This window comes from Elephantulus edwardii, unplaced genomic scaffold (genome assembly GCF_000299155.1).
Source record: "Elephantulus edwardii isolate Elephantulus edwardi_28Jun2011 unplaced genomic scaffold, EleEdw1.0 scaffold00044, whole genome shotgun sequence".
Lineage (NCBI taxonomy): Eukaryota > Metazoa > Chordata > Mammalia > Macroscelidea > Macroscelididae > Elephantulus > Elephantulus edwardii.
The window spans coordinates 3,838,286-3,860,980 of NW_006399794.1; the positions used below are offsets into that span (position 1 = coordinate 3,838,286).

Consider the following 22,695-nt stretch of genomic DNA (forward strand, 5'->3'; position numbering starts at 1 on the left):
TGTATGATAGGGTATTATGGTTATCACAAGAGTCCACAATTAAGGTTGCATAGTGGAATGTACTTGGGGCGGTGGGAGGGGTGTGGGGGGATTGTGTACCAGGGAGGGAGTCTTTCTTTTACTTTTGAAAGAGAGGAGCAAACTGGGGGGCGGGGGAAGAGGGCTGGGCAGGGAGAGAAGTGCAGCAATGAATGAATGGAAATCCAAATTCTCTGTAAATGTTCATTAAAATTATTTTTTAAAAAATGAAATAAAAAAACAAAACTTGAGGCTAAAGATGTAAATGGCAACATAATGCAAAACACAACTGGATTCCCCATGTTACAGCTCTGTTATCTGCTGGTCATGAGTTTGCTAGGTTCTGGTTCCTAAGCAACTCTACTTCCCTGCTCAAGACTTTATCATGCAGCGGTCATCTCTGACTTCTTCCATTTCACTAGTAATTGTAGTGCTCTTAAGCATGAATCTCATGAAAGATATATCTCCCAAGTCCTGAAACTTTTCCTTAAACAGCTGCCATGTATGCTTCTCAAGAATAAAGGTCTTTAACAAAGGATGGAGTTCACCTTAAATTAAGACATCTTTTTGCATTGAATTAAGCTCCTTGTGGTTACAAACTAACTTAAAAGACTTTCAAAGTTTTTCTTCAGGAGTTACAAACAAGACGACACAAAACCTCACTGATCCTTCTAGCCATCCTGGCTTCAAATGCCATATATGAAGAGCTCTGTTAAGCTGAGTGTTCAGGTAAATGCTAGGAGTCGTCAAGCAGGGAAGGGATCTAAGAGCCCAATACACAGTCAAGGGCAGAAAAGCTCTTGTTACCAAGTTGGAGGAAGCTCTGGTGACTTAATGGTAAGGAGTTGCACTGCCATCCCAAAGCCAAGCTCTTCACATCCACCAGCTGCTCTGCAGGAGAAAGATGGGCAGTTTCCTTCCATACAATTTACTGTCTCTGAAAACCTGCTCGAGGGTCTAGCTTTGAGTCATTTCTGACTCAGTGGTACATAACAATAGCAAGTTGGAGCTACAGCTTGCAGTTCTTGAGTTCACTCATCTGTGACCTTGAGCCAGAACCAGACTTTTAGAAAATGAAGGGGTGGATTCTGAAGGCCCTTCAAATGCTATGATTCTTCTGTGCTTATGGAAAATTAAGATATCTAAGACCATGTTTTCAGGCACCAATAGCTTCTGCATTGCTGGAGCTCAGAAGAAAGAACCCATGAAGACTTCAGGTGATCCAAGAGCAAGGAAGGCCAATTCCTGTCATGGAGGGAACATAGCACAGGAATGAAGAGTACAGCTCTATGGGCAGATCGGAATCTCAGCTCCTGCACATCCTCATCAGGAGACCATATGCAAGTCTACTAACTTCTGTGTTTCTTCTTCTTCATCTGTTATCCACAAGTGGTGTTTGTTGCTTCTGAGACTTTTCCAGTTCAATCTACTCTCAAGTCTCTTCTTTGGCCTAAGGAACCAAGAAGCTGGCCAGTTTAGAGCCACAAACTGAGAATCTCACCAGATCCAACTTTAAAAAAAAAATTCTCTACCTTCTTTGAATTCTCCAGAGACTAACAAGGCACTGTCAATAAAAAGTTTCTCGGGGGGGAAAAATATATATATAATAAGTAAGTAAGTAAGTAAGTTTCTCATCTTCTTTTATGCACCAGACAAGCTTTATTGTGTTTTTCAGGGACACAGAAAGAGTTAGCCCTTGTGAACTGGCCTGGAGCCTCCAGGGCTTGGAGCCTGAATCCCTCAGAGCAGGGGAAGCCAGGCAGCTGGACAAGTGGGTCTGGCTAGGAAGACTCAGCTAGAGTTCCTGGTACCGCGTTAACTCACACTCTGCGAGGCAGGCAAAGAACAGATCATCCTTCTAGGTTTACAGTTCCCTGGAGTCCAGTCCTAGTTCTGATGCCTCAGGCCCCCGATCCCATTTCCCATTGCTGGCATGAACACTAGCTGAGGCCTTCCCACACCAAGCACGAAACACTGAAGCTGTAGGATGTTTTCTGTGAGATTATGCCCAGAGCATTGCTTCCAGGGTTATCTCTTGGGAGTGGGGGAAGGAGAGAGAGAAGCGAGAACTCGAAGGATGAACTCATAGACAAGAGAGTTTTACAGGAACAGGAGCTATTAGGACACAAGCCTGGGACCTTAAGGGACCACAGAATGACAGGTTCTCAGCACTAATAGGAATTCCAGATCACAGATCACCTTTAAGCCTCGCTGTCCATGTCAGTGGACCCCAAACAAGTCACCTCAGGAGCTTGTTAAACCCCAGATTCTTCAGCTACCCTGCTATTATTAGGTGCCATCGAGTTGAGTATAACCCATAATGACTCTACGAACAACAGATCTGAACCCTGACCTTTCCTGTGCCATCCTCATAATCTCTGACATACTCCAGCCCATTGTTGCTGTCATTGTATCAGTCCATCTGGTTGAGGGTCTTCTATCTTTCACCATTCCTCCACCTTGCCAAGAATAATGTCCCTCTCCAAGAAAAAGCCTCTCCTAGCAGCATGCCCAGAGTATGCGAGATGAAGCTTTGTCATCTTTACCTCCAAGGAGCACTCTGGCTTCACCTTCTCTAAGACATAACTGTTTCTTTTTTGACAGTCTTGGAAGCAGGGGTGGCGTCCACTTCCTAAAAAACACGCCTCTGGAAACTCTATGAACTTCGATAAATGTCAACAGTTGGAGAGGGGCTTTAGGCCTTTTGTTCATAGGGTCACTATGAGTCATGCTTGACTCAAAGTAAATCAACAACAGCAACAATCAAAGGCATTGATTTTTCTTTTGCCATCCTTTTTAAGGATTGTAGCACAGCTTCTTGCCATTAAGCTACAAGAGCTCCCTTTGTCATCCTTTTTCATTATCTGGTTCTCAGATGCATTTCAAGGGACTGAAAAGACCATGGCCTCAATCAGGAGCACCTTACTCCTCAAACTGGCATCATTGCTCCTCAGTAATTTGAAGCGGTCCCTGACTGCAGACTTCCCCAGTGCAATATGTTTTCTGATCTCCTGACTGCTGGTACCAGAGTACTGACTGTGGATCCAAGTAAGACAAAATTTTTGACAATTTCAGTCTTTCCTCTATCTATAATAATATTGCCTATCAATCCAGCCATGGAAAATTTTGTTTTCTTGACATTGAGATTCAATCCATATTGAAGGCTGTATTCTTTGATCTTCAGCATCAATAGTTTCAACGTCCTCCTCACTTTCAGCAAGTAAGGCTGTATCGTTTGCATAATGTAGGCTAGTGATGAATCTTCCTCTGATCCTGATGCCACATTCTTTTTCGTAGAGTCCAGCTTCTTGAATGATTTGCTTGGCATACAGATTGAATAGGTATCAAGAAAGATATAACCCTGAAGCACACCGTTGTTCAGTTTGAACCATGTAGTGTTCCCTTCCTCTGTTTGAACAGTAGCCCCTTTAGCCATAATGTGTCAGTCACCCTAGATCTACTGCATTTGAGTTTCCTGAGCTGGGTCTTGGGGATCTGTAGGACCATCCCTGTATTGGAAGTTCATCACCTCAGAAGGGAGCCTGTGCCATGATTGGCTGGCTCTTCTTCCTGGTCATGCTAGGATCTCCCTCCTCAGTAAGTCTCTCTCAGGTCTGCTCTCCACAGTGGACCGCAGTGGAGTTAAACCCTGCAGATATAGGAAAGAAGTTTCTAGATCTTCTCAGAACCTCTTTCCCTCTAGTTCCTTCAATCCTTGGCCTCCACAACAGCCTCCAGCTCCTTCTTTAGACACATACCAGCCAGTCATACTGCCCTGCCTGGCTCCGGGTCTCAGGTATACTCTGCCCAGAGCATCAGTGATTCTCTGGGTTGTGACCAGCAACTGTATTATAAAGTGGACTCAGTGGAAAGCACGGCCTCCTCATAGGTGCTTTCCAAGCCTGAAGGTACAGAGAGGCTCAAGTTACCTTAAGAACCCTTATTTCATTAGTTCTAGCTTCTGCCTAGACCACTGTCCTCCTTCTTCCAAGGATTTCTAGAAGAACCAGGGCAGATAATTATGAGCTCATAAGCTGACTTCTTATCTTTCACATCTTCTGTCCTGGCATGTCTCTGTGACCAAGCCCTCCTCTCGCATCTCATCTTTATCACACCCATAGCCATTTACTAACAATACGTTAGTTTGGTGTGCCACTGAGTCACCTGCAACTCATAGCGACCTTATATACAATAGCTCTGAACCCGGCCCTATCCTGTGCCAAACCTATCATCTCTGACAGACCTAATACTATTTCTCCAGCCACTAAGTCAATCTATCTTATCCTGTCCCTCCACCTTTCCAAGTATGATGTCCTTTTCCAAGGACTGGTCCCTCCTGGCCATGTGAGATATGTACAGAACTACAACTCAAAGGCATCTATCTTTTTCATTGTCCAGCTCTCTGATGCATAGCAAGTAGTTGCTAATACCATAGCCTGTACTGCTACACCTTAGTCTCCAGACTGACATCATTGCTCTTCAATACTCTAGAGAGGTCCCTGACAGCAGACTTTCCCAATGCAATTCGTCTTTTGATTTCCTGATTGCTGGAAATTATCCTGATTGCCAAGAGTGTTGATTGTGGGATCAAGCAAGCTGAAGTTGTTAATAATCTCAATCTGTTCTCTATCATGAATGTTGTTGTTGTTGATAGCCTTTGAGTCGAGTATGACTCATAGTGACCCTATGAACAAAAGACCTCAAGCCCTTCTACAACTATTGACATTTATCAAAGTTCATAGAGTTTCTGGAGGCATGTTGTTTAGGAAGTGGATGCCACTCCTGCAGTTCTACTTTATCTACTCATTGAATGTTCAGTCAACCCTGGGAGGTATTAGCCTCCCCATTCAAAACTGAGAAAACAAACACAGAGAAGTTAAGTATCTTCTGCCAAAGTCTTATAGTTTGTAAAGAAATGAGAGGCTAGGATTTTAGCTCAGGTAGCCTGGCCCTAGATCCCATGGTTTTATTCTCTACTTCCCACTTCACACTGTTGGCTTTGCCTCTAAGGCCTTCTCTGTGAACTCCGATGCCGGGCCAAAGGGATATTCTCCTGTGCCTCTAAAGCCACTTGTCTGAAAGGGACCAACCAACTTGAGTCTCTACGAAACTCATCATCGTTCTGTGAACTCCACAGAATGGCAGCTTGTGGTACTGGACCTTTACCAAACCTCTTCTGGAAGCAATAACACCAACTTCTATGCACTTCCCCATTAGGTGCATGAGCTCAGGGGGACAGCGAGTAAAACCCAAGGTCACATTTCCTGATAAGATTCTGCTATACATACCTACCACAAAGGTTATTCTCTGGAGAGGGAAATTACTCTTGGAAAGGTGGAGGGACAGTGAAGGAGAAGAAGACCCTCAACCAGGTGGAATGACAGTGACACAGTGACTGCAGCAATGTGAGGGTGGCACAGAAAAGGACAGGGTTCAGATCTGTTGTTTATAGGGTTACTGTGAGTCATACTCAACTCACTGGCACCGAACAACAACAATAACACATGCCCATCTTTGTGTTGAAAGTGAAAACCCTTTTCTCTTTATCCAGCCACACTGCAGAGCCAACAAATTGACTCCTGCAAGCACAGACCACCATGCCATTTCTTGGTTCAGTCCACTCATACCCATTACTCTTATTCTAGGTCTTAATAAAATTTCACAGTATGCTTCATGTTTTTTATCCTCTAGCCTGGAATTTACGCTTAGCCCTCTTAGGCGGCAGTGTATTATTGGCATAAGTTCACTGCACCCAACTAACTAGTGACCCCTCCCAAACTCCCCTTTGAAGTACCTGACATTAATAGGAGCGCCAGGGACGCAGCCCTCTGGGTGTGGCTATAAGAGGAAGGTATCTGCTTGTGGAATGCATTGATTCTCTGGTGACAAAGCCAAGCCTGTCAGCCGCCTTCTGTTTTGGCTCAGAATCATAGACCATAGTAGCTGCTACCATAGCAAATCTTTATTTCCTCCCCCCCCCCCGATTTTTGCCAATGTAGTAAGAAACCCATTCTTATTTTTATTTTATTTTATTTTTTAATTTTGTGTGCGTGTACTGTCAAATCAGATCTGACTGGTACAGGAGGATATTGCGCCTCCTTCTCTGGCAGAGCGTCAAGAAACCCATTCTAATTCATTACCTTCAGTTATTGGGGTGGACCAACTCTGCTTGTTCTGTCCATTCAGAAGAGGACCAACAAGGGTTTCCCCAACAGCCAGAAGTTCCAGAGGGTGCAGGAAATGCCCTGAATCATAGAAATGCAAGATTTCTAGCATGGCAGAGTGAATGAACCCTGCACGGCACATATCTGAGTGTGAAGCAAATGACACAATTAAGTCACTGAACCTAGATTTAAAACCAGGCAGCTTGACTTTATAGACGCCAGAAATCATATGTGTAAACTACTAAGCAAAGCACTCAGCTCATAGTACTTTGCACAGTACGTAATTCAGCACAAAACAATATATAAAATACTCTCACAAATGCCATTGCAATTGATCCTTCGGCACTGCTGTGATGTAAGCCATACAGAGATTTAGGTTCAGAGAAGCTGTATTTTTCAAATGAAGGGAAAACATTTACAAGCTGAATCTCTGAGAGGTTATGTAACTACTAAAGGTCATTTTGTTTTGTCTGGCTGAGTGAAGATTTAAACCTAAAGCTCCTGCCAGATTGTTCTTGCCAGCTTCACTTCACACCCGGGTCTCACTCAGCAGTAAAGCAGTTGTCCTGGATGCCAGAGGAAGTGGGCACGTGGAACAATGCTTGATGTCCCACCCTCCAAGGAAAAGAAGCTAAGACTTGGGATGGGTCAAGATGACAGTCTGACCAGGAACTGGTGGACCAGTCACCAAGCAAGAGTGATGACACTGAAGCTGCAGAAGCAGCTATGTCAAAGCAGAGAGTGTTCTAGAAACGCTGATGGTTATAGACAGCTGGAGTGTATACTGCAATAGTTTGTCCCTTGTTTCTACTGTGAACTGTTGAGTATTGTGTGTTATTTATTCTTTGTTTCTCCATTAAGCCTTGCCGGATTGTGTGTGAGCTGTTCAGAGGCAGGGCTATATTTTACATATGTGTGTCTCTAACCCTCATCGTAGACACTAATGTGATGGAAGCTTAGGGAAGCAAGTGTGGATGGACAGATGTTTGTGTAAATAGATGAGGGGATGGTTATTTGTTGAGTAAATGCTTAAATGGCTGAATAGAAAAAGTTGTTGAATAATAGAAATATTGCTGAGAAATGGACCTAGGGAAAGTATTGGGAAGAGAGATGGGACAAATGAATGGCTGGTGGACAGATGGATGAGTGTTTCACTGAAGAATGAGATTGCTGACCATTATGTGTATCCACAAACTCCTGAAGTCTGTTTATGTGTCATAACATGTCATATGTGGTGTAGAAGGCAAGATTTCTGGATTTTAGGAATAAAGTCGACAGTGGCAGCAAAGAGGGTCCACCAGAGTCAGAGCAGGCCTGGGCACAAGTCCTCCTTCCTGGGCGGACACTCCAGAGATTTCAGGGAGCCAGGTAACCAGCACTCAGTCCTTGGTGGGGAGGAAAAAACCCATGGTCAGCAGAGCTCAGCAGAGGCACTTGCACTCTCTACTGTGCTTTCAGGACTTGCTCCCTCAATAACAATATTCTTGGGAGTCCCGAGAGCGTGCTTTCATCCTGTCACAAGAGAGCCAGCTCCTCTTTGTGGTTAGGGCTCCTCTCTACAAAGACATTCCCTGATATCCCTGCAGACCAGGAGACAAGGATCTGGGAAGACAGTCATGACAGTCGTCATAACCCTTCCCCACCACTTTCCCCACCATCATTATCACCGTGTTGTTGTCGTCGTCATTGGTCACTGCCCTCGAGTTGACTATAACTCATAGCACGCCTGTGCTGAACTTTGCTTTACTCAGCGGCTTTCTCACAATCTCAACATGTTTGCTCCCATTGTTACAGCCACTGGATCAATACATGCTGTGGAAGGTCTTCCTCTCTTTTGCTGGCAGTCCACTTTTCTCAGTATGATGTCTTTTTCTAAGGGCTGGTTCCTCCTGACAACATGCCAAAATATGTGAAATAAAGTTTCACCCTCCTGGCTTCTAAGGAGCACACTGGTGGTTACACTTCCTCCTCGGCAGACACAAGTCTCTTGGCATTCCACGAAATGGATATTCAGTACTGTCCTCTGCACCACAATTCTTCTGTCATCCTCACCATTACTGCCTTATTTAACATAATCCTTAAAACAACCCCCAAAACAGAGGTCATTACAACATCAAGTTAAGTTTCTTGTCCAAGGTCATCATGGTAGGATTTGGGCCCACCCCTGCCAAATTGCAGAGCCCATAGTCTCTCTATTACCCACACTGCCTTTTGTCAGTGATTTAATTTTATTTGGCACCAGATTCAACATCATGAAAGCAGCAGGTCATCTGTTCTCCTTAAATAAATATTATGGGAATATTTAAAGATTTACTTCAGTCAAGAAATCAAAGGCATATTGTGATTTGGTCTCTTTAAAGTGCTAATGAGCAAAGATGTCAGTTTAAAAACTAAGGTGCACCTGACCCCAGTCATAATATTTCCAGTTGTTCTCTATGCTTGTGAAAGTTAGACAATGAATAATGAAGAACAAAGACTTGATATTGATGCCTTTAAATTGCAGTGCCAGCAAGGATTGTTGAATGTATCTTGGAATGCCAAAAGAACAAACCAACTTGTCTTGGAAGACGTTCAACCAGGCTTCTTCTCAGAGGCAAGACTGTAAGCCTTTGCTTCCCCTGTGCTGGTAAAACATGTTGTCAGGAAGGGCCAGTCGTCGGGGAAAGAGAATGTGCTTTAAAAAGTGGAGGATCAGATAAGGAGAGGAAGTCCTTCAAAGAGGTGGATTGGCATAGTGACTACGACAGTGGGCTTAAGCACAGTGGAAGCTGTGAGGACGGCTGAAGTTGAGGTGAGGTCTCCATCTGTTGTCCCGTGAGTTGGCGTCAACTCTACGACATCTAACAATGACAGCCTTGAGTAGATCCTCCTCTCCTAGGCTGCCCTCCAGGGTCCATTTGTCGGAGCTAAAATCCACATTCCTGCCTGGGCTGGTGCTGGTGCTGTTCCTTAAAACTTCCTATTCCAGGCTTGCTCACGTGACAGTGGGGAAACGAAGCTAATATTCCCATCTATGACACTGGCCTATATTTATCCCCAGGCTGAGGCGGTTAAGAAACCATTGTGCATTCCTGGGAATTTATGAGTGAAATAAACATTTAAATGTTTCTATAAGATTTATTTAAAGAAACAGACATTCAGATGGCGGGGAAGAAGAACAAACTGGGGAGGAGGGTAGAGAGAATGGTGCAGCAATGAAGGAATGAAAACCCCAAATCCCTGTAAATGTTCATTAAAACTAATAAAATTTAAAAAAATATTTATTTAAAGAGAACAAAATGTGACCTGCTGACTTATACGGTCATCTACCAGAAGCTGCTCCAACCCCACAGTGCTCAGTTGGTACTCGGAGAGAAAAGTGGATCTCTGAGGGTTTGGCCCACGCGAAGGTGAGAGGGGTGCCAAGGGCGTGCTGTGCCTCTGATACCTTCTTCCACGTGTGTGTTCAGCCTTGTGCTGCCAGGGGGACTTATTAGAGGAGGAAGCTTATGACAGGATGTGGTGAGGAGGACATGAGAGGAGGGGTAGGGGCCTCTAGGATGAGACTAAAGACAAACAGGGTGCTGTGGGAGGATGCAGATCACGAAAGTCAACAGTGCTGGTGCTTTAGTCAGTATTAATAAGTATACTTACAAGCTGCAAAACTTTGGGCAATTAAACATTTTTATTGGTAAGACAGGAAGGGAAATGTGAAAAGAATTATGCCAATCACTTTCTCCATGTTCACGACTTGCTCCTCACACTTCCTTTTCACAGTTCTACAAGGCTGAAAGGTATTACCTTTCCCAGGCTGAAGATGTGTGTCCTGAGGTCCAGGAACAATATTGCTGGGAGAATTAAATGAGAAAAATGCTTGAAATATAGCAGGACAAGACACGACACACAGTAGATCTGACATCATGTCGCTTTACCCACATTTGTTTCTTTGTCTCTTGTGTATGTATCATAGCAAGGTTCAGAGTTAGCAATTTACCCCAGCAAGAGCATCAGGACTTGGTTTGTGAAGCAAAGACTGAGAAAGGGAGAGATGCCAAGTGAAAGCAGGCATGGAGGTGAGTTTCTCTGGCACTCATTAATTACTTGGGCATGTGTGGCTAGATGCTCCAGGGAGGCTCAGTGGGCAGACCTAGGAGGAATAAGCTCTCCTAACTAATTTATTAGATCCAGAACCAAGCACCATAGTTCCTCAAAACCAAATTCCAAAGTCATTAGCTCAACTTTAAAGAGAATGAAATGCAACATACAGCATTTACTGAGCTTTCACTAGATACCAGATAACATTCCAAGAGTTTTTCTGTAATAGAGTTGCCAGATACATTGCTGTTGTTTATGTGCTGTTGAGTCGCCTGCAACCCTATGTACAACAGTTCTGAAGCCTATACAGTTCTGAGCCAGTCTCTCTGACTCTGACACACCAACCCCCATTGTCCCAGTTAATGTGTCAATCCATCTCATCCAGGTCTTCCTCTCCTGTGCTGTCCCTCCACCCTTCCGAGCATAATGTCCTTCTCCAAGGACTGGTCCCTCCTGGCCACATGCCCAAAGTATGTGAGATAGAGCTTCAAAATCCTAGCCTTCAAGGAGAAACTTGGTTTCACCCTCTCCAAGCCAGACATGTTTGTTTTCTTGGTGGTCGATGGTATGTATGTTCAAGCCTCTTCTCCAGCACCACAACTCAAAGGCATTGATTTCTCTTTTGTTATCTATAGCAAAAGAAAATGCAGGTATGTCTATGAACATTTTGGGGCATACTTAGACTTAAAAAAAATTAGTCTTTGGATATTCTTATTCAAATGTAACAGCATTTTGTATTTGATCTGGCATCCTTGTTTTTCAACTCATTTACTTCTTGTAACTCCCTTGAGAGTTGAGGTAACTTGCCTAAGGTCACCCTGCTAGTGAGGGAAGGCTATGCAATGAACAGTTCTGGCTCTTGAGCTTGAGAGCCTTCAAGTCCACCTTGAAGGAGTACAGGAGAAGTAGTCTTGTAGGATTTCTCAACATCCCCTTCATTTGGACACACTCGCTGCCTGGCCAGCCTCCCCAGGGTCCTGCCGCCTCTTCGTCAGCTCACAGTGACAGCTGGAAAAGATATTAACACTGTGTTAAAATCTGGCATAAATCACCCCAGCGGGCCCCTGGAATCTTCCCACGTTTTCTTGTAGACGAATCTCTCCCTAGTTCCTGTTAAAGTTAAAAACAGCCCAAGAAAGACATGAATGTGCCTCACAAAAACAATTTTGCAGAAACCTGGGGAAAGTTGTTCAACCATTCTGTGAGCTGATTAGGAAAACACTTTGATCTTATTATTTCTATATTTGCACACACTGGGAGGAAAGAGCAAGAGCATTCCAGAACATTCCATCAAAGGATTAGAGGATTTCTCCTCATTTGCTTCAGGCCTATATATTTTTATCCAGCTTGGGATCACGTGTACTTGGTCGTATACTTGTTACTTCCAACCATGACATTTTTTAGCCTTTCTGTATGGTCACCCCCGCCCCAAGCCTCCTTCAAGTGAGAGAATTCTTATCTCATGTAGTGAAATTAACTCAAGGGAGTTTTGCTGCTAAGCTGCCCTCAGCCAGGAAGCAGAACATTTGAATCAGAAGCATCAGCTTAGTGCCTGTCATCTCTTACCGCACAGTAGTGCCGAGTATGCTGCCTGGTCATGTATAAGAGGTACTTCTAGCCCACTTCCAATTTTATTGTGTTAACTAGGAAGAGTTTCAGAGACTATCTTAGCTCAACCTTGGCATAAATGATTAAGGCAGGCCAATTTAAGACAACTCTAGCTGACAGTGACTTCCCAGAAAGGTAGGCCGCAGATCATTTGCTCTCTTGGGTTTTTTAAAAAAGCAGGAAACCGAGATCTTTCAGATTATGAAATGATGCAACTAATTAAAATCATTGTAAACACTACTCATATCAACCAAACCACTAAACCAAAGCCAAACCCATTGCTATTGAGTCAATGCTGGCAACTTGTGATACTATACAAGGTATCAGAAGCCCAATGGGATTTCTAAGTCCTTACTCTTTAGAATTGTGCTGCCACATCTTTCTCCTACTAAGCAGCTGATGGGTTAGAACTGCTGACATTCTAGTTAGCAGCAGAGCACTTAACATCACTGCCTTCATGACTCCTTTCAGTCAATTCTTTAATTGACATCCAAGAGTCTCTACCAATTGTTGTTATGTACCATCAAGTTGCTTGTTACTCATAGCAACCCTATATACAATAGCCCTGAAACCTGCTCAATTGCCAACTTTATTGTCTCTGACACACCTACCTTCATTACCCCAGTCACTGAATCAATCCATCTCATTGAAGGTCTTCCTCTCTTGCGCTGTCCCTCCACCTTTCCAAGGATGATGTCCCTCTCCAAGGACTAGTCCCTCCTTGCAAAATGCCCAGATTATGTCAGACAAAGCCTTAGAATCCTTGCATCTAAGGAGCAGCCTGGTTTCACCCTCTCCAGGATGAACCTGTTTGTTTTCCTAGTAGACCATAATTTATTCAGTACTCTTCTCCAGCACCACAGCTCAAAGGCATCCGCTCTCCTTCTATCATTACTAGTCATTGTCCAGCTTTCTGATGTATAGTAAGTAATTGCAAGGACTATGGCCTTGATCAGATGCACCTTTGTCTCCAGACTTGTTTCATTGCTTTTCACTACTCTGGAGAAATCTCTGATAGCTGACTTTCCCAATGCAATTCATTTTTTTATTTCCTGACTGCTGGAACCAAGCAAACTAAAGCTGTTAACAATATCAATCTCTTCATTGTCTATCATGATACTTCCAATCAGCCCAGTGGTGAGAATCTTTGTTTTCTTTATGTTGAGCCTCAATACATATTTAAGGCTGCAGACCTTGACCTTCTGCAACAAGTGCTTCATGTCCTCCTCAGATTCAGCGAGCAGGATTGTTCCATCTACATAATGTTATTTAGTCTTCCTCCAATACTGATGCCACACTCCTCATAGAGCCCAGCCTCTCACATGATCTATTCTGCATACAGATTGAAAAGGTATGGAGATAGGACACATCCATGATGTACACCCTTCATGATTTTGAACCCTGCAGTTGCTCTGGTTTGACAACTGCCTCTTGGTCCAAGTATAGGTTTCGTATAAGCACAATCAAATGTTCTGGGATTCCTATTCTTCTCAGAGACAGCCACAGTTTTTTTGTGATTCACACAGTCAAACACCTTTGCATATTCAATGAAGCACAGATAGACATTCCTCTGGTACTCTCTGCTTTCAGCCAAAATCCATCTAACATTAGCTATAATATCCCTAGTACCACAACCTCTCCTAAACCCAGCCTGCACATCCAGCAGTTCTTTGCTGATAGTTTTGGGATAATTTTCAGCAGAATCTTGCTTGCCTGTGATATTGATATTGTTTGATATTTTACACACTCTGTCTGGTCACCTTTGGAATGGGAACAAATATAGATATCTCTTCAAGTCAGTTGGCCACGTAGTTGTCCTCCAGATTTCTTGGCACAACTTGATGAGTGCGTCCAGGGTGGCATCTGTTTGTTGAAATATGCAATTGGTATGCCGTCAATTCCTGGGCCTTGGTTTTTACCAATTCTTTCAGAGCACCAACTAGAAAATCAATGGATGATGTGAAGAAAAGCCTTGGGAAATTCCTACTCTACTTGCTCACTAGAGAGCGCTGGGAGCTTAGTGGTAAAGAGTTGTGCTACAAACTCAAAGGTATTCTCCACTGGAGAAAGTCAAGCACTCTCCTTCCATACAATTTACGGCCTCTGGAAACTTGCTGGAGGCTCAGCAGTCAGTCAGTCCCCACTTGGTACTCAACAGCAACAACAGCTTGCTCACTACAGAATGTGTGCAGTATGAAGTTCTCCTATTCCTCCATCTTTCACAGCTCTCAGGTGACTTTGCACTTGCTCCTGGCCCTGCTTATTCCCAAAACCAACCAATCACTTGCAATTTTGACACACTGCTTCCCCTTCTTCACCTCAGAAGCTTCTCTGAATCCTGTTCCTCACATCATGACCCAGGATCCTCCTGCTTCCCTTTGGAAACCTCCAGCCTTCCTGCTGCTTGCCTGGCCCCAGCCAGGCCAGCCTGGTGGACAGAGGATGGTGAGAAATAGTTCTTTTAAAGTCAAACCACCACTCATTTTAGTGCTATTGTGTTTTAATGAGTATTTGTAAACTGTATGACCTCTATAAAACTGTATACATGCATACCATTTTATTATCGCCTCTTCTGAGACAGAGTAGGTATTGGACTATTTTAGTTCTCAGTTATGAGAACTGAGGGACAATGTAACGAGAGGAGAAAACATGCTGGCAGGCTTATCATCAGCCCATCACGGTGATATGGTCTATAGAATGAGCTAATGCTTTTTAAGAAACTCCCTGAGCATTTCTTCCAGGAGAGGAATCCCTGATGGAAAGATGGGTATCTGTGTTCATGGAGGGACCATGAGGGGAGGTCAGTCAGTCCTGATTCCAGCCACAAGTATCAAGCTTATACCTTTTCACTCCACCTTGGTCAACTATGAGTGTTCAAATGAAAAGATCTAATTTTTCAGAGAGATCCTCCATATTATTACAGAGGAATATGGCTTCTTTAACAACTGAACCTCAGTTGTTTCCTCAGGAAATTTAAGTTATGTGTATTCATGGATAGATTTTTCTGTCAGCATTTCTATTTTCTTTTTGGGCAATCAAATTATTTCTCAATCATTTCCAAGCCTAACCTTTTGGATTCTCCTTCTCCAGCACCATATTGGGCAAACTCATTGGCATAGCATTCAAGATCCTTCACTAACTGAATTCTATTCTTCTAGTTTCCTATTCTAGCTTCATCTTTGCCCTCACCTTGTCCCCTTATATATCACGTGATTCAGTCACAGTAATGTCTCCCAATTCCTAGTCATGCCCTTTGCTAATACTGTTCCCTTTGCCTATAACCTCTCTCCTGATATATTTGTCTTGCCAGCTTCTAGTCATCCCTTGTTGTTGTTGTTGTTGTTATGTGCCATCAAGTCACCTGTGACTCATAGCGACACTATGTTTTCTAACCCTGCTCTATCTTCAGGCAATTTAATGGTCTCTGACACACCTACTCCCATTACCCTAGTCAGAGTCAATCCATCTCATACAGGATCTTCCTTTTTGTACTGTCCCTCCACCCTTCCAAGCATGATGTCCCCCTCCAAGGACTGGTCCCTCCTGGCAACATGCCCAAAGTATGTGAGACAGATCCTCAAAATACTTGCCTCCAAGGAGCAGCCTGGTTTCACCCTCTCTAGGTTGGACCTGTTTGCTCTCTTAATAGTCCGTGGTACATGTTATACTTTTCTCCAGTACCACAACTCAAAGGCATCGATTCTTCTTATATCATCCTTAGTCACTGTCTGGCCTACTGATGTGTAGCAAGCAATTGTGAAGACCATGGTCTAGATCAGGCACAGCCAGTCTTTAGACTGACATCATTGCTCTTCAGTACTATGAAGAGGTCCCTGAAAGCAGACTTCCCAAATGCAATTCATCCTTTGATTTCCTGGCTGCTACTACCAAGAGTGCTGACTGTAGAGCCAAACAAGCTGAAGCTGTTAACAATCTCAGTCTCCTCTCTGTCTATCATGATGCTGCCAATTTGTGCAGTGGTGAGAATCTTTGTTTTCTTGATGTTGGGCTTCAATCCATATTGAAGGTGGCAGTCCTTGACCTTCTGCAGCAAATGCCTCAGATCCTCCCCAGTTTCAGCAAGGGAAGTGATGTCATCTGCATAACACAGGTTGTTGATGAGTCTACCTCCAATCCTGATGCCACACTTCTCCTCATAGAGCCCAGCCTCCCTGATAATCTGTCTGTGTCTAGATTGAAAAGGTATAGGGAGACAGGATGCATACCTGACATACTCCTTTCCTGATTTTGAACCATGTAGTGTTTTCTTGCTCTGTTCTGATGACTGCCTCCTGGTCCAAGTATAGGTTTTGCATGAGCACAATCAAGTGTTCTGGGATCCCCATTCTTCAGCAAGGATTTGATAAAACAACATAAATAATGGCATTATATAATTGTAATTAATGTTACAAAACAAGTATATGAATGACAGAATGAAAATAATTTTTTTCCTAAAAGAACAAGCTCAAATGTTCTCTACTCATAAGTTTTCATCTTACATAGTCAATTTTCTTGTTTAATCTCACAGAATATGACCCATACCTTAGGTTTATTATGAAGACTAGTTTGTGAATCCTTGAAGAGTTTGTCTTTATAGATCAGATTCTCCTGGTATGTGGTGTATATTCACCCAAGAAGTGTTTGTTGAAAGAGTGAAAAATAACAGGAAGGTAATGTAAGTGTCTTTTGAAAATACCATGTATAGGTATTTTACCAATGTCATTGTTAATTCTCATACCAACCTTGTGAATCAGATATTTTGACCTTTAGGGACAGAGAGGTTAAATAATTTGCTAAAAGCCACTGAGATAATAACTGAAGAGTGAAAACTTGAGTCTAGGTCTGTTTGACTCATTCAGTAGGCAAAACTGGTGCCTGCTCCTCTGACCAGCCTTGGCCAACTTCCCTTCTGAATGCTCGGAGATTCTGAGTGCTCCGCCCTCCCCCCATTCTCTGCAGTTCTCTCCTGTTGAAGAAATCCCGGATAAGAATGAACACAGAGCCCAAGCAGTGTCTTCTTGGGGCCCTGGCTTTGGGCTTCCAAATAAAAATACCCTTTCTACAAGGGAAGCAACACAGTGTTCCCTGGCTGCACTCTCCTTCAGAGACTCTGCCAGCTCACACGGTCTCATGTGCAAAGCCAAGAGAAGGAAAGGATGCAAGTGGAAATGGAAAGAGCTGGTTCACTGAAAACCGGGATTTGGAGACTTCTAGACAGCGCTGTGCGAGACCCACTTAGAGTATAACTTGAAAGGAGACAGCCTCCTTCTTACCTTGCAAGAAAATCAACACTTGCACATGGATAACTCAAGAACACAGCGCAAGCGTGGGCTCCATGGCTCCAGTCCATTGACAGCCCCCAGGCCATGACTGCAGCAGGGCCACTGGAGGTAAGAACTCAAATGCCCAGGGGCTTTGAAAAGACATGGCCCTCCAGACAAAGAGGCAGTGGGAGCAACCACTACCCACTACTGACTGCTCCACAGCCACAGGAAGCCCCACCAGCTGTGGGAGATGATGGTGTGACGTGCTCTGGAGCAACAGGAGTTGGTGTCTTTGGCACAGACTGTGTAGTGCATATAGTGTGCCTGGTAGCAGTGGGCACATGTCAGTAAATGGGAAATTAAAGGCTGAGGGGAAAAGAACAGATACCACATCAAGCTGATGAAGAAAGATAGGCAAAAACTCTTAGATGGTCTCTTAGATAAAACTGGGAACAACTTTGAGATAAAAATGCTGTAGTAACATGTAGGTAAAAGAACCAGAGAGATAATGTGTATTCCGTTAATGTCCACTTTTCCCCTGTCCATTTAGGAGTGACAAAGTACAGATTTAGGGGAGTATCTTTAAGAATTTTACTGTATACCTTATGTTGCTTTTGTTTAATTTAATTATTCAACAAATATTTATTATACCTCTGGTATGATTTTAAGGTGGTCTGGTGGCACAATATATTATGTGTTGTGTAGCTAATTGAAAGGTCAGAAGTTTGAATCCATCAAATGCTCTATGGGAGAAAAATGGACGGTTTCCTCCTATAAAGATTTACAATGCCAGAAACCCACTGGAAGGTCAGTATGAGTCAGAACTGAGTTGGCGGCTGTGAGGTTTTGGGTTTTTATATGGTTTTATAATTCATACTCTATATTTTATGAGTATACCAATTATTCTACAATTTCCCAAGACAAAATCCAATTGTCAGGTCACCCTGTATGTTTCAGAGTAAAATTACACTCCATGAACTCTTCAATGGCTGTGACCTTTTGGAAATAAGTTGCCAGAATTTTCTTCTAAGTCTACTTTGAGTAGATTTGAACCTTTCTGTTAGCAAAGTGCTTGACTGTTTGTGCCACTAAGAATTAATTCCTTTACTAACATATTATTTTGAATGTTACTTACTTATGAAATGTGAAATAATACCTCAAAATCAAGGAGCAGACAATAATTTTATCCTGTTTTAAAAAACTTTTACTTTAAAATTCCACAATTTCCCTTAAACAGCACACCTTTATCAAATGAACAAGTTACCTTTATTGAATTGCCAAAACTACAACTGTAGGACGGTGACTTAATATCAGCACTGGGTCAGCACTGCTTCTCCTCCTTGTTTCTGTTCCCTCCACCAGCCGGGGCTGGTTGTGGTTTGAGGGCTCTGCACTATTCCTCCCCTGCATTCTCAGTGAGAATTTTGAGTAGGGAGGTGCTCACCGCAATGGCTGGCTGTAGTGCATGAAAAGTTGTCGATATTCTGCATACTGGGGTAGTCTGTAATGAGTTGCTCTGCTAATCCAAAGGTGGCATCTCTCTGCTGGTTCAAATCCACCAGCAGCTCCATGGAAGAAAGATGAGCAATCTCCCATGCAATTTACAGCCTCTGGAAACCTGCTAGAGGGTCAGTTATAAGTCAACTCCAAATTCATGACAACGAAGACTTTGAGATAAAGGAGGTGAAGACAAAACCACCTATCTTTGTTTCATTTTGTTTTCCCATGAGTAGTCTGAATATACTGCATTTATCCCCTTTTCAGGGTATTTCTGAGTATCATAATGCTGAAATAAATGCTCCATCTCCAACCCTCCCTCAGGAGCTTCCACCATCCTCTATCTAACTCTGTTTTTTCTTCCAAACCATCAGGGCCCTCCCACAGTAGGAATATCTTGCAATCCACCTGAGATTGTCCTCACTGGGGATGCCAGTTCACCAGAAGACAATACTGATAAAAGCTTGGCAAACAGGTATGGACCCCATGAATCCTGAGCCTTGTGTTGTGAAGAACAAAATGTTCTAGAACATGTAAGTCAAACAGCCATATGCGTACATGTGTGTGAATGTTGTTATGTGTAAATGAGTTGGAATCAACTGATAGCTGATGCTCCAGCAGGTTTTCAGAGGCAGTAAATCCCATGGGAGACAATTGCCCATCTTTCTCCCTCGGAGCAGCTGCAGGGTTTGAACCATCTGCTTTTGGATTGACAGCACAATTCCTTATCTACTAGGCCATGGTAGATTTATCTTTTTTTTTTCTTCTTCAATGTACCGTCAAATTGGATCCTACTGGCACAGGAGGTGATTGCCCCTCCTTCTCCAGCAGAGCATCTGATGGATTCAAACCACCTTCGGGATTGCAGTGCAGCTTTTGCCACTAGGCCAGCAGAACTCCAGATTGATCATTTTTGTTGAGAGTATATAGATACATATTTTTTCCTCTTTCTTGTATTATTATATTGATGGAAATACAATCAAGTAGGTTTTCAAAATAAGAGGAAGAATTGGGATTTTTCTATTACTGTTTTTCATTTCCTGAATTTGTCCTTATGTATCTGCAGATCATTGAGAAAAGCAAAAACCAAGCAGAGGTTTCTGTCCCCCATCCCCAGGTATTTGCAGACAGACCTGTAAGTGTGAGTCTTGGAGTAGAATCCTGATCCTGGTCAAAGTAGGGCCATGGAGAAGATCCTTGGGAAGGGACTTAGGCTTACTGCCTCAGCTTTCAGCAGCACAGGCTAGGGCAGCTGCCAAGCTAGAGTGAAGTGGCCAAAACATAAGTTTCAACAAGATAAAAAGATCATTTTCATACATATGTCAAACATGTATTTAAGTCGCTAGCGAGAGAACTAGCTGGATAACAGAGTCAGTGGGCTGTAAGAAATGTGTGTGTGTATCATACATATAATCAGTGGTCAGGAAAACAATGTTGGAACAAAAGTGCTCAATTAGATGGCCAGCGCTTCTCCCATCCCAAAGTCATCAGCATTTGTACCAGATATGAATCATTTACATCTTAGGAGAGTTTTTTAATGAGTTAGAGATTAACTCAGACTCTGGGTCCTAATAAATAGTAAATAATGAGCAATGTCAGATTATCTGATAAGCAAGGAAGCAGAGGCTTATTTGTACTTACTTACTAATGTGTAGTAAAGAATTTCACAGTTTTATTACATCAGAAATTCTGCTTCTGTGTATGGCTGGCATCTGTCACTCTCCTAAACCTGTAGCACCTCCCACAGAAGCAAAGCATCTTTCCAAATAGGGAGTGCTGGTGATCTGGTGATAAGGAGTTGTACTGCCAAACCAAAGGGACATGGTTTGAATCCACCAGTTGCTCCATGGGAGAAAGATGAGCAGTTTCTTCCTATGCAATTTACTGTCTCTGAAAACCCACTGGAGGTTCAGCGATGAGTTGGTCCTGACTCTACAGTATTTAACAACAGCAACAGGGATGAAGGGAGCTCTGGTGACTTAGTGGTAAGAAATTATGCTGCCAACAAAAAGGTTCATGGTTCAAATCCACTAACTGCTTTATGGGAGAAAGATGGGTAGTCACCTCTCATGAGATTTACTGCCTCTGAAAACCCACTGGAGGGCCAGCTGTGAGTCAGTTTCAACTCCATGGTATACAAGGACAATGACAATGACAATAGAATGGAGTCCTCAGGAAGCAGGGTAAACATGAACTTACTCTTCTACAGTGAGCAGTTCCATATGGTTTTCGTGACATTAAAGATGTAGCAAAACTCGGACTTTGCTTATGAGGGGACAGTTCACCCCTCATAAATCAGTTTCATCTCTTCAGTTGCGTTTACGAGTGCTGCCAGCTAGAGTAGTGGTGTACAAATATTACTGTCCATCGGAAGTCCCTTGAGAATTGGCTGAACCATAGATGCAAGGCCCCAGCCCCAGAGTTTCTGATAAGTAGGTCTGGGATGTGGTTCACTGGCCTTAAATTGGTCATGACTCACAGCAACCCCATGCACAATTAAAGAAATGCTGTACCACCTCATATCATCCCTACGATTGCATGTGCATGCTACTGCTATTATCTATAGGGTCTTCATTGGCTGGTTTTTGGAAGATCATAGAGACCTTTCTTCATAATGTGTGGGTGCACTTGGGGTGCACTGATGGGGAACTGGAAACCAGCATTCTGCATGGAAAGAAAGAATTCTACCACTGAACCACAGATGACCTCAGCCTAAGAATTTGTATTTCTAACAAGTGCCATGCTGAGAATCAGATGACCCTTAGACAAAGTTCGAAGTAGTAACATATAAGTGTCTTTTTTGGTCTTATTTCCAAGTTTTAAATTTTTTTTTTAATCAAGATGGCTATTTTCATTTCAGAGCTCACAGTCCAAATAGGAGGCTTTCTCACCGACACCTGAAGGTTTCCACCTCTTCACTGACTTCTGTGGGTGAGGACTAGACCCATTAATCTTATTTCTGCAACCAAAGATGAAAAGTACATTTGGGTAGGAAGACTGTGGTCTGGCAGCCTGGCCAAGCACAGGTTCTCTCCCGTCTCTTAGTCCACGGCAAGCCCGAACTCACAAGCCCAACAGGGGAAACTGCCAAGCCTGTCAAGTCTGAGTCTGTAACAGAGTGGTAGCTAATTCAATTCTTCTGGCAAAAAGGATAAAACCAGGCATGAAGGAGAAGATGAGGGCACAAAGAGAGGCATGAAATAGAGCAGCTGATGAGGTTCAGGGGGCAAGGCCTCCACCTCTGGTTGTTGTTGGGTGTGTGGTCTCATATCCAGGCAGGAGTGTCTTAAGCACAAAGCTGGCGACCCTACTGTCCGTTTTCTCAGGGCTTGATGACACAGTGGTTAAAGTCCTCAGCTAACAACTGAAAAATTAGCAATTCAAATCCACTAGCAACTCCATAGCAAGAAAGTAGGTAATCTTTGCTTCTGCAAAGATTTACAGCCTTGGAAACGCTATGAGGCAGTTCTGTACTATCCTGTGAGTGTGCCGTGAGTTGGAATGGGCTTGGTGGGAGTGGGTGGGCCCTGGGGCAGCCATAGGGACGTAGAATGACTTGGTTCCTGCCTTCATGGAGCTTATCCTCTACAAGGAGCCTGAGAAGTAGACAGATAAAATGAGGAGAATATATTGTACAAAAACAGTCTATTGTAAAAAAAGCTGTTAAAAAGACCCAAATAGAAACTTGTAACATTGAAAAACACACAAACATTTGTACAGTATATTTATATTAGCAAAAAAATTGGAAATAAGCCAATACTCTATCAAGTGGTGATTGGCTAAAAAGTTCAGTGAAGTTTTGAGCCTCCTAACTTGTATAAGTGATGAGTTACAGATGGGTTGATAATATGACTACTTTATCGGTAAGGGTCTCCAGGTCAACCACAAGTATGATAAGACTTCTTGCCTGGCTATTTCTCTTCTGCAGTAATTTCATCTACTTTGTCCTACTTTTCAAATGTGATTCTTTTCTACCTATCCTATGATAAGAAAAAGATTGAAAAGCACAGTTATTAAAGGTAAAAATGATAGTATTTTAATTGCATTTGGGTTGGTTTGTTGTTGTTGTT

The 22,695-nt window shown here is 43.1% G+C and overlaps 1 protein-coding gene across 1 annotated transcript in view; it reads left to right on the plus strand.

Moving 5' to 3' along the window:
• MRVI1 (murine retrovirus integration site 1 homolog) overlaps positions 1–22,695 on the plus strand; it is a 96,164-nt gene that overhangs the window by 4,179 nt on the left and 69,290 nt on the right. Inside the window, 2 exon segments of the mRNA XM_006885414.1 lie at positions 19,000–19,100; positions 21,486–21,556. Coding sequence (XP_006885476.1) covers positions 19,000–19,100; positions 21,486–21,556 — 172 coding nt within the window.